This window comes from Oxyura jamaicensis, chromosome 1, assembly GCF_011077185.1.
Source record: "Oxyura jamaicensis isolate SHBP4307 breed ruddy duck chromosome 1, BPBGC_Ojam_1.0, whole genome shotgun sequence".
Classification (NCBI taxonomy): Eukaryota; Metazoa; Chordata; class Aves; order Anseriformes; family Anatidae; genus Oxyura; species Oxyura jamaicensis.
In genome coordinates this window covers 23,754,688-23,766,305 of record NC_048893.1, presented here as the reverse complement: position 1 = coordinate 23,766,305, position 11,618 = coordinate 23,754,688, and the positions used below count along the sequence as shown (strand labels likewise).

Sequence of the window (11,618 nt, the reverse complement as noted above, 5' to 3'; positions counted from 1 at the left end):
GCCAGGGGAGTTTTAGGTTAGATGTTAGGAAGAGCTTCTTTACTGAAAGGGTTGTGAGGCACTGGAACAGGCTGCCCAGGGAGGTGGTGGAGTCACCATCCCTGGAAGTCTTCAAAAGACGTTTAGATGTAGAGCTTAGGGATATGGTTTAGTGGGGACTGTTAGTGTTAGGTCAGAGGTTGGACGCGATGATCTTGAGGTCTCTTCCAACCTAGAAATTCTGTGATTCTGTAATGATTTGTAATAAAATGTTAATGTAACCTGCTGTTCTCACCAAATTTGTAAGGAATTATGAAGACAAGGACAGGTCAGAAATCCACCCAGGCTCTAGAAGTAATATATCCGTAAAACCAAAAGATAATGCACAATCTGAATATTCATTAAATATTCATATTTATCAAAGAGGAAGAAATTTAAAATCACTTAAATTGAAATAAAATATAAAAGGATCTGCAGTACTCCAAGGTGTGAAAAATAAGTATTATTTTGGATACACCGGTGAGTAAAGTAGATCATTAATAATTGTCACAAACTGAAAAATTCTGCCTTGAGGAAGGCAGTACCATTTCTGCCAATTTCTGTTGCTGGACCCTACTGTCACAACAGCATGAACTTACCTTCCTGTGGATGAACTCTCATCAATTCATCACTCATGCTCTCAGCTGACAAGGTAGCAGATAAAGTGGTGACCTGAAAGAGGTGATATTATTTTCACAAAACAATAAACAGAAAGGTCATACTTTCCTGCAAGATGTCTGTGCATCCTTTTCTGCATTATGTAAAGCTGTTATTGCCACCATTTTAAAATCCCCTGATCCAATAAATTTCTGCTTTTGCAAATATGAGCAATACAATTCACAGATCTGTCACAGCAACAGTTCCACTGGCAGAGGTTTTCTGTGGAGGTTAAGATCTTTGAGAAACTCAACAACTTGACCAAAATTGATCAAATACAGAGATTTAACATATTTTCTCTTTGAAATTTATGGGTGAGACAAAAATTTGGAATTCAGACATTTACTAGGAACGTTAGATGAACAAGCTTTTATGAACAAATATAATGGTTACTTTATTTATTACTGGAGTAACCCATTAGAACTTCCCCAAATAAACAACATTGTTATTGAGCAATATTTATTCAAGCTAAATAGAAAAAGTCCAGCAATTTGTTTGTTTGCTGGTCTCTGGAGATCAGATCTCCATATTTGAATAATCTCAAAATTAGCTTGTTTCCATAATGATAACTCTATTCAGGAGTGTGATTTCTATTTATCCATTGCTTCTGCAGTATTTTAATTATCTGACTTTTAAAAATGAGTTGCCTTTTCTTTTTCTTTCAGGAAAACAGGCTGCCTTAGAACCATTTATTTTGCTGAACCTTTTGCCAAATGCAACAGACAAATATTACACTTATAATGGGTCTCTATCAACTCCTCCCTGCTCTGAAACAGTTGAATGGATTGTGTTCAAAGATACCATTAGTATTTCTGAGGACCAGGTAATTTATGTAATGTATTAAAATGAAACGATTTTACATGATAACAGAGAAAAGCAGTTAGCATTTATATGGTAAAAGCTCATGTCATTCATTACCAGCCCAACAACCTGGCATTTCTTTTCTCTAATTTTATTTTTTTTATACAATTTAAGCGTGTTATCTTTTCCTTTTTCTTTTTTTTTTTTTATTTATTCTGGACTTAATTATTCTGAGTTATTATTCACCTTACAGGGGAGTAAAAACACACTTCCCATCCCTGCAGACTGTCTGGACTTCTGGTCCAGAGAAAACAAAGTACTCTTTCAATATTCCCCTGGCCAACTGGTAGGCAGAGCATGTCCAAAAGAAGAATGATTGAGAAGTGCAAGTGGAGATATACTGCTGGAACAAACCAGCAAAATTTCATTGTCATCCGAGAGAACTCAACAGGGAGAGTTTGTCCAATGCCTTCTCCTCAGGGCTTTTGCCTGTTAGAATAATGTGGTTAATTTGTTATAACTTCTGATATTTTTTATCACCTCTTCTAGTTAGCTGTATTCTGTGAAGTTCTTACAATGCAGCAGTCTGGCTATGTTATGCTGATGGACTACCTGCAAAACAACTTTCGAGAGCAGCAATATAAGTTCTTTGGCCAAGTGTTTTCCTCATACACTGGACAAGAAGAAATTCATGAAGCAGGTATTTACTGAATAGTCATTCCTCTCTTCACAGGTTGAAAGACAGTCTTCAATAAAAGATTCATCCTGGTATGAAAATACTCACTTTAAATTGTGTAGAAAGTAGTGCACTCTATTATTATTCAGAAATGTATCACTTCAGAGAAAAAACTACCAATCATAAAACATGTCAGATTAAATGGAGTGGAAAATTAAATGCTTGTCTCAACCAAACATTCAGTGAAGATCACATCAGTTCAAGCTTTCTTGCACTGCCCTTTTAATGCATTTCAGACCTAAACAAAGCTGCCTTTTCAGGGGTTGCAAGAGGATTTTGTTTTACAAACCCATTTGATTCTTAGTTGTGTAATGTGGATGCTTTTTCAATAGAAGTTGGATTGAAATCACCAAATTCATTTCACATAGGCTACTGAGAAAATGATAAATTGAGAGAATCCCAAAAGCCAGATTCTGGTCTCTTTTGTACCTAAAATTCCAGCAGGGGCTGGAAGAGAACTCCAGCTTCCCATTAATTGTATTTTGCTGCTTTGAGACTTAATACATAAATAAATAAATAATCCAGTTGAATATCTCTGACTTCAGACTAGAAGAGACTCAAAAACTTTCTTTCTTGTAGTGTCTGTACTCAGATTTTCAAAACCTTAATATCAGAGTAGAAGTCTTTCATTAAATAAATTGATACATGACCTCCTGGCTTTTCCCAGGCTCTTGAGGGGAATGGGAGTAGTGAGGACCAAAGTACCTCACTGTTACTAAGACTGTCTTGGGAAGGGAGCAGCACAGGCAAGATAACAGATGAAAAGGCTTTTGAAGAAGGGCAAGAGACACCAGCTTGGGAAGGAATCAGTGTGCAATAAGGTGCAGATAACTGTCATGCAGGAATACAGTTGGTCACTGCTGAAAGGAACAAGACAAGCATCAAAAGAATGAAACTTTCTTTCTTGTAGTGTCTGTACTCATTTTCTTCAAAGAACATAGCTGGAAGAACACAGAAAATAAAATAGTAAACAAAATCATATTGAAGACTCCAATCTTTCAGCTTTAAAAGTTTTATAATATCTAATTAACCTTAGTCTAAGGTCTAACCATAGTCTAAGATTTCAGAATCAGATTCACTCATAAACAAATGAGGAAGGGAGGAAAATGGATAGCAGAGAAAAAATTGTAATTTGAGTTTGGGTCAGGAGGAAACTTTGTACTTATATTACCAAAAAAAAAAAAAACACATTGCTTGGAGAGTTAATTTAAACACCTACCAAATTATGAATATATGAATATTTTGATTCAATCATAAAAAAAAAAAAAAAAAAGTTTATTTTCTGCCTTAATTCTCAGAATTCAGAAGGGAATCATCTTTTCTGGTCTAATGATTTACTTATGCCATCTGGTGGAAATGAGCTGGCATGACTAGTTTCAGTAGTAGAATGAAATGTATGCAACTTGAAAATTTATTTATATTTTTAAATTTGCTATTTCTTTACTTCAATTAAAATAATTCAGTATAATGAATAAAATGGTATGTCCAAGATATAGCTTGGTGGTTTCAAAGCCCAGTAAGCTATACAATTCAAACTAAATTACATAGACTAATACTGCTTCTACTGTTAGCTCTCTCACACACAGACACACACGCAAAATGCTGCATATCTTCCATTAAGTAGTTCTCAGAACGTCCCACCGGCATACAAAGTGGAAGAAATTTGGTTTTCAAAATATTGTGTTTTGAGTGCCCTCCTGTGTTCAAGTGGTGAATTACAAAATTAATTAAAGAGTTTTCTTCCTTTCAAAATGTAGTATTGCCATCCAAAAGCATTGTAGTATCATGGAGTTTGCTTCCTTTAAGAGAGCTCCAAAAAGTCTACACCTCTTGCTTTCTTAATTAGAGTAGTTCTTTTACTTGCTTTTTGCTAGATACTCACAGTCGTTTTTACACATGTTCTTAGATTTGAAAAATGTTTCCTCATTTTTTCCAAATAGGGAATAATTACATAATTACTCGTGCAAAAGTCAAGTTAAAAATTTCTAATAAAATATATTCATCCACTCATTTTAATATGCAAAATTTAATTAAATTGTAAACTTTGTGTACTCTGATCAGTAATTTTGACTAGTTTAATAGATGAAATAGAGCAATAGAAATGAGGTAATAAAAGAAGCAATAGACTGAATAATATTCTTTCTCAACGCGTATTAAAGCACATAGAAAAGGAAATTGAGTACAGGCAAAAGGAAATTCTAAAAGCTAGGGGAGAGGCACAAATCCAGTCTCAGCATTTGAACCAAAATGCTTAAAACACGTAGTTTCATTCTTGGCCCTCATTCCAAGATACCTACTTGCTATGGTGTCAACTTGGGAGCCAAAAATTAGTGAACACTTTTTACAGCCACTTCCATTCATCATTTCTATGTCTAACACCAGCAGACAGGATGATGAGACCAAGGGAGGAAAACAGAGTTTCAACTCAAAAACAAAGCAGCCATGAACAATGCAGCTGTATATTGTTTTGCTTTATTTTTTCATATATCACAGCCTATTAGTCATTTTTCAGTGATCTTGTGCCAAATAATTTACATTTTCTGCTGGTTTAGTCACACAGATTAATTTATCTTGACCTTGCATATTATATTTAATCCACACACAGATACTTGGGTGATTTAAATAACAAATGACAGAATCTTGGTACATTTCTAGCAAACTGGTAATCAGTACATATATACATCTAGAAATATATTGGAAGATTCCGCTTACTTGAATAAGATGAAAAATGTATTGGAAGAGAAAGACTGGAAAACTTGCAATAGTAGCTGCCTAGGCAGATTTTGCCTGGAGGGCAAGGTCCAGGCTCACCAGGAAGGTGTACATGGGACAGGCCCAGGACTTCACCAGGCTGAGATATCCAGAGCAATGCTCAGGACATAGTAATGGGAGCAGGCTGAAAAGGTCTGAAGAGCATTCCCGCTTTGCCAAACCCAAGCTGCCTCATACCTCCTCCTCCCCACTTCTTTAAAGATCCTTTGCTATTTATACATGGTTTCCAAGCCAAAATAAGGCAAAGGAGGTTCTCATTGGAAGATGGTATGAAAGGGCAAGGGATATAGACTGGATTCAGACTTTTTGGTTATGTTGCATCCAAAAATAATAATAATAATAAACAAACAAGCAACCTGTTGGTGCCTCTTACTGCACTTCTTCAGTAGATATTTATGAAATCATTGCCAGCTAATCCAATAAGTTTTTATTCCTCCCAGTATGCCTTTTGACTCTTCTATAAAAAGATTAAAACACCATTGAGAGGAAATTCAAGTATGATACATTTACATTTAATCTTTCAATCTATTATAGCTGGTGGGAGAGCTCTTCTAATGCTAGTAGGAACTGGATACAAATCTTTCTCAAAGTACAGTATTAAAAAGTGGGGGAAAGAGGTCTCAGTCCCCAAAGTAGCGAGCTTTTGAAAAACTAGTTTTACAACTCCATTTCTTTTGATAGTGCATGACACCTCACATATTTTAGTCGAAAGCTAAAAATGGGGCACATGAAAGACTTGTTTTGACAGGAGATAGATCAAGTTCTTATTAGATTAATTTATACTATTTAATAAACAACACATTCCTTCTTTTCTTTCTTTCAGTTTGCAGTTCAGAACCTGAAAATGTCCAATCTGATCCAAAGAATTATACTAGTCTTTTAGTTACATGGGAAAGACCTCGGGTTGTGTATGATACCATGATTGAGAAATTTGCTGTCTTTTATCAACAATTGGATGGAGAAGACCAGACTAAGCATGAATTTCTGACAGATGGGTATCAGGACTTGGTAACTGTAAACTCTTCAAGTTTCATACAAAATGGTGATGGCAAAGCTCTTGTAAATTATCTTATAGGATTGAACAGTAGCTGGGAACTGATTCAGTAAATATATATATATATATATATTTGGCTACATCTAAGAGAAGCTGTACTTCATTTGTGGGCTGTGATGCCACAGAGATGATTAAACAAACAAACAAGCAAACAATCAAACCTCTTTAGGTCATAATCAGAGAAAGCTTTTGCAGATTGTTGTTCTGATTTACCTGTAGTATCACCAAAACGTTACGACCATGTCAAACTCAGAGCTTCTTAGCCATAAAACTCAGAGCTCCTTAGCCAGTCAATTAATAGTGATCTGTACTTCATTGCTTAGTGATCTGAAAAGAATGACCTACACAAGCAGCTAATGAGAATCAGTATTATCATACTGCTATAAGTATTAAGTTAGTGATTTACAGCTTTGTGGTATTTCACGTATGTGATCTGTTCCTGTTAGTCTCTTTACAGACTCATAAGCTTATCAGAGATCATGTTACCTAAACTGATTACCTAAAGTAGTATTCTTCATTAAATAAGTATGCAGTTTGGCATCCTCCATTTAAAAATTCACAAGAATTTCTCTTCAAAGTTGCCTGAAATGTTTTTTTTGTTGTTGTTGTTGTTGTTTTTGACAATAAAACGTAAAAAGCTTATATTAGAGTCCTAAAAGAAAAGACCTTTATGCTTTGTATGAAAAGTGTGTTATGAAAAAATATTAACATTTCCAGATTTTTTATTTTTCTTTGCAAGTAATGTGGTTAAATTAAATGTGTTTTTTCTTCTAGGGGGCTATTCTAAATAACCTGCTGCCCAATACAAGTTATGTTCTTCAGATAGTTGCTGTTTGTTCTAATGGGCTCTATGGAAAACACAGTGACCAAGTCATTGTTGATATGCCTTTAGAGGACCAAGGTAAGTGTTCTTTTGAGCTTAGTGATCACTTACAGCTGAAATCTGCATTTGGTGAGGTAGTTTTTTTTGCAAACCAGTTAAAATGTGCAACTGTCAAAATATGTTAAAATTAAATTTCAAAATCACTGCTGTTAACCTTCAGCTTGTTCTTTGCTACTGATATTTTATCATGATATAATTCCCCATTCCTTGTAAACATTACCTATGAAAGATTGCATGTTAATGTTTTTAACTCTAAAAATATTCTGAAAAATACCCACCTTGTTTCAAATCTCACAAGTGTATTTTTTTAGGAATATGACGTAGAGAAATAAAGCCATGTTTGGTATTATTTCTCTATGGATCAATCATCCTCCTGACTCCCAAAATCCAACCACATTGGCAAAGTGTTAAGGAAACAAGTAGAAACCCAAAGTATGACTTACAAATCTATATTGATTGATTTTGAAATTTGATTACTTATGATTACTTGGAGTTTGATTTCAAAGCACTTGCGGTGATGGAATTCCCTTGCTTCTTAATGTTGCCTTGCAAAAAAATCAAAAGGCCTAACAAACAAATCTTACTGATTGCACAACCAGATTTACCTCTTCTATGCCTGCTGATAAATATGAAATAATGTGAAACTATAGCATGGAGCTTGATCTTGTCCTTAATAATTCCTTATATTCTGTGGAAATTTTAGCATCAGAATTCACCCTGTGAATTAAGAAACCTATAACTGATCATAGGAACAAAACAAAACCTTTCTGATCATGTAACAAACCACTTTTTTTTTTTTTTTTTTTCTTCAATCTAAGGACCCAGATTCTGGTTGTTTATTTGTAGACTGTGTAAGTTCAGTTTTACAGTTAGTTAAGTCTGTTTAGCTACAGCAGAGTCTTTAGCAATGTTGTTATGTACTTGGGAAAACAGGTTGGTTTTTCATTTTGGGGGAACACCATTCCTTTGCACCAAGAAGAAAGATGAGTTTTGATGATCTTTCCTGCATGAATAGTGAATTAATAATGGTAATAAGCATACAATAATGACATTGCCAGAAGGAAGTGGAGGCAGAGTCAGGTATAGAACATATAATGTTTCTATAATTGTCTACCTTGTCTTTCAAACACAATGTATTGAGAAGAATTTTTGGACTCTTATGCTAATATCTATGAGAATTTTCATATTTCTCTTCAGTCCACAAGAACATTCTGACATTTCACTTTTCTGTTTATTTCTTATCTGCCTTTTAGTCCCTATATCTCCCCACTTCCTCTCCAAAATTTGCTTATCTTATGTTTGAAAGTTTTTCTCAGATGAGATTTCATTTACACAGAAGAGATTTCATTTACACAATCCCACATCCATTTCTGAATGGAGCGATAAATAAATAGTTCAGTGTTGTCATTATTAAACAATAGCAAAAGTCAACAACTGCAGTTGGCACAGTGCTGCCAAAACAGCTTCAAAAGCTAAGAAAAAAAAAAAAACAAATCCAGTGTAGGTAATATCAATAGGATAATCCACCCTACTACTACCATTGTATCCCTGCTGTAGGGATCAATCAGACCTGGCTGCATACCACTCTGTAATGTGCCATGACTCCCTTTGGAAGGAACTGTGGATGCACAGGTAGGCAGGGAGACAAGATCTGGGACTGGGAGACCAGCACTGCACAGCACACCAGGGGTGCAGGCAAATAATGCTGGAGACCAAGCCCAGCAAGAGGCTGGTGGGGTGTCTGGCAGTCTGCAGCTGCCCAGCAGTGCAGATATGAGCCCTGCATCCTTGCTGTGCTTCTGCTGAGGGCAGCAGTGGGTTTGTGTTCATGGCAGTAGAAGGAAAAGTGCCTTGATTTGGAGTTGCATACTGGAAAACTCATTTCACCCTCCAGCATCTCTGCAGATATTTCTCTGAGATTTGTCTGATAAGAGATTTTGGTGCAATAAATTTTATATTTAGCAGTTCTGAGTGAAGGTTTGATATTCTCCAGCCTATAAAAATAATTTTTTACACTTATTTATTTTTATTAAAGAAAGAGCAGGTATGGTGTAAGGATTCCAAAGTGGAAAAATAATATAAAGATGTATCTATCTGCAGTATGAAAGTATGAACAGGTTAGCGTAACTTTGAAAAATTGTATTTTTGTGTTTTCTGCCATTTAAACGTTTAAATATGTCTCCTTAATGTGCATTGGAGAAAATGAATGTATGCAAGCTTTCTTATCCCAAGTTTTCTTTTTTTTTTTTTTTTTTCAAAATAAATAATTGTAAAGAGGAGAGTTAAACATTACGCATATCATAGCTATATAAACACCTGGTTGTTGTTTGTTTGTTTGTTTGTTTGTTTCAAATTTCAGGCAGTTCTGAAAATCTGTAACAGTTTCAGGTCTGCCTAAGGTTTTTCCTTTAATTTGCAAAAGCTTCAAAATTGAGGGAGGTTATTTCAGATCAAATTAAGTCTTTCAAGGACATTGTAAGTTAAAAGAAAGAAAAAAAAAAAAAAAGAGAGAGAGAGAGAGAGGAGAGAGAGAGAGAGAGAGAGAGAGAAGCTTATAATTAAAAACAAAATACTAAAATAAATATTCTACAGGTTTCATAAAAGCTATTACTTTGTGATGTTTCCTAGCTGACACTGACACAAAGTTATTAAATGTGCTTTGTGTTTAGTTTGACACTTCAACAGTGGTATATCTGAAAGTGTTGAATGAGGAAAGTTCAGGGAAAAATCCTTCCCATATAATTAGTATGATTGATAGGGGTGTGCATTGCTCTACAGATACTTTTATAAATACTGTCTTAGCTCTGGATATAATTTTAACATGAAAATAAAGAAATACATGAAAACTTCCATTCATTTCTAATATTAATGTGTATTTACATACTTATTTTTACTAATTATTTGCATCAGAATTAACTGCTGTAAATATAGCAAATATTTTCATATTTAATATTGCAAATATGAAAAAACAGAGATATTAAAATGTAATATCTTATGAGAAAGATTTGTTCAGAGCTACTTGATGATTACAGCTATAACATCGAATTGGTTTTGTGATCTGCTTTATAGATCTTGAGGCAAAAGGGGATTTCTTGGAGCTCCTGCTTGTGAATTTATGAAAGAAAAGTTATCTTCACCATGAAGACATGAAATAAAATTGACTCACATAAAGCATACACTAAAAGTTTCATATTCAAGAATTACTGAGTAAGCCAGTTTAATTAAGGTGAAAATCACTGCAGTCACCTCCAGATCAATTAATCTTCACATTAAAAGTTAAAAGGAGGCATGAGACATGTGGAAACATTAGGTGGGCCCTTTTCTGGAAAGAATTCAGCCCTTGGAGTGGCCACTCTTAAAGAGGGAAGTTTCAGTACACGAACCTGGTGTTCAGAAAACTCACGATCATTGTTTTAGCCTTCTCCTTCTGAGATGCTTGCAAGGGAAGAGTGCTTTCTCCCCGCCCTGTGTGGTCCTCAACCAGGGTGTAAAGCAAGCTTCCCAGGCTTCTTGCCAGTGCTTTCTAGCTACTCTCTGTCATTCTCTGTCCCCCCTGTTGATTTCTAAAATCATTTTAATTCGTGGAAGCCTCAAGATACCTGATATGACATCCCACAGATGATCATATTTGAGACTTCTGCACATTGTTTTATTCCTAAACTGTTCAGGTGTCAGCATTTCAACTTGTGATAAAGTGTGTATGCACAGGTGAACTTTTTCCAATCTGTTTCCAATTAGTGAAAGCCAGTACCTGCCCTACCTGTTGTAGCTTCCCAGCCTCCATTGAAAGTGAAGTAAATCACATACATAGTGCTTAATCAGTTTTGATGAAAGTCCAACTTTTACTTACCAATTTTTCATTTGTTAATAGAACTGTATTTTAAATATCTGAATGTGTACTTTGACTCTCCAGATAACATCTGTATAGCTCTGAAAGTTCTGCAGTAGTTTGTTGTGTCATTAATACCAGTGGTATTTACTTGCTTTTACTGACACAGGACATGAAAATAATATATCTCTCCTCTCATCTTCTTGTGTGGAAGAGACATTGGTTGGGATTTATAAAAAAAAATAAAAATAATAATAATAAAAAATGCTGGGATATGGATTTTAAACAAATGGCAGCTCGTACGGTCAGTGATGCTTTCTTTGTGAGGGTCTAACCATGATATTTCTTTGTAACTTGTCTTTGTGAGTGATTTATGTCCTAAAAACACTAAGCATATCCTCAGTGTTTCATTTGAGGGTACTTTTTTCTAATTTTGTACTGATAACTGTAGATATCTGAAAGCTAATTTAAACAAAAGAAACGGGCTTTACTTTTTTCTTGTTGTTACATTTATTACATAAGGCAATACAGAAGTTTATGATGTGTGTGTATTCTACACTTAAAAATCAGAAGTTTTTAAAAGACTTTCACTGAGTTTAAATGTAGGGAATTTTTCCTATTTCTGTCTTTGTTTTATCATTTCTTCATCTGTCATTAAAATGCACTATTATATAAAAAGATATCTTCAAAACTTTCTAACTAATGATTTAACTATTTAAAATGTAAGCCCTAGAATAAGCAATACGTGGTTCCAGAATAAATAAACAAATTTGTTTATCAACCTATATTAATGGGTTGTTTTTTTTTTCGGGGGGCGATTCTTCTGATTAGTTGGAGGATGTTAGCATATTTCTGATTAGTTGGAGGA

The 11,618-nt window shown here is 34.7% G+C and overlaps 1 protein-coding gene across 1 annotated transcript in view; it reads left to right on the top strand.

Moving 5' to 3' along the window:
• Window positions 1-11,618, top strand: part of PTPRZ1 (protein tyrosine phosphatase receptor type Z1) — a 141,373-nt gene that overhangs the window by 85,950 nt on the left and 43,805 nt on the right. The window contains exons 4-7 of the mRNA XM_035347559.1: window positions 1,337-1,498; window positions 2,026-2,176; window positions 5,808-5,992; window positions 6,813-6,939. Coding sequence (XP_035203450.1) covers window positions 1,337-1,498; window positions 2,026-2,176; window positions 5,808-5,992; window positions 6,813-6,939 — 625 coding nt within the window. The remainder of the gene's footprint in view (window positions 1-1,336; window positions 1,499-2,025; window positions 2,177-5,807; window positions 5,993-6,812; window positions 6,940-11,618) is intronic.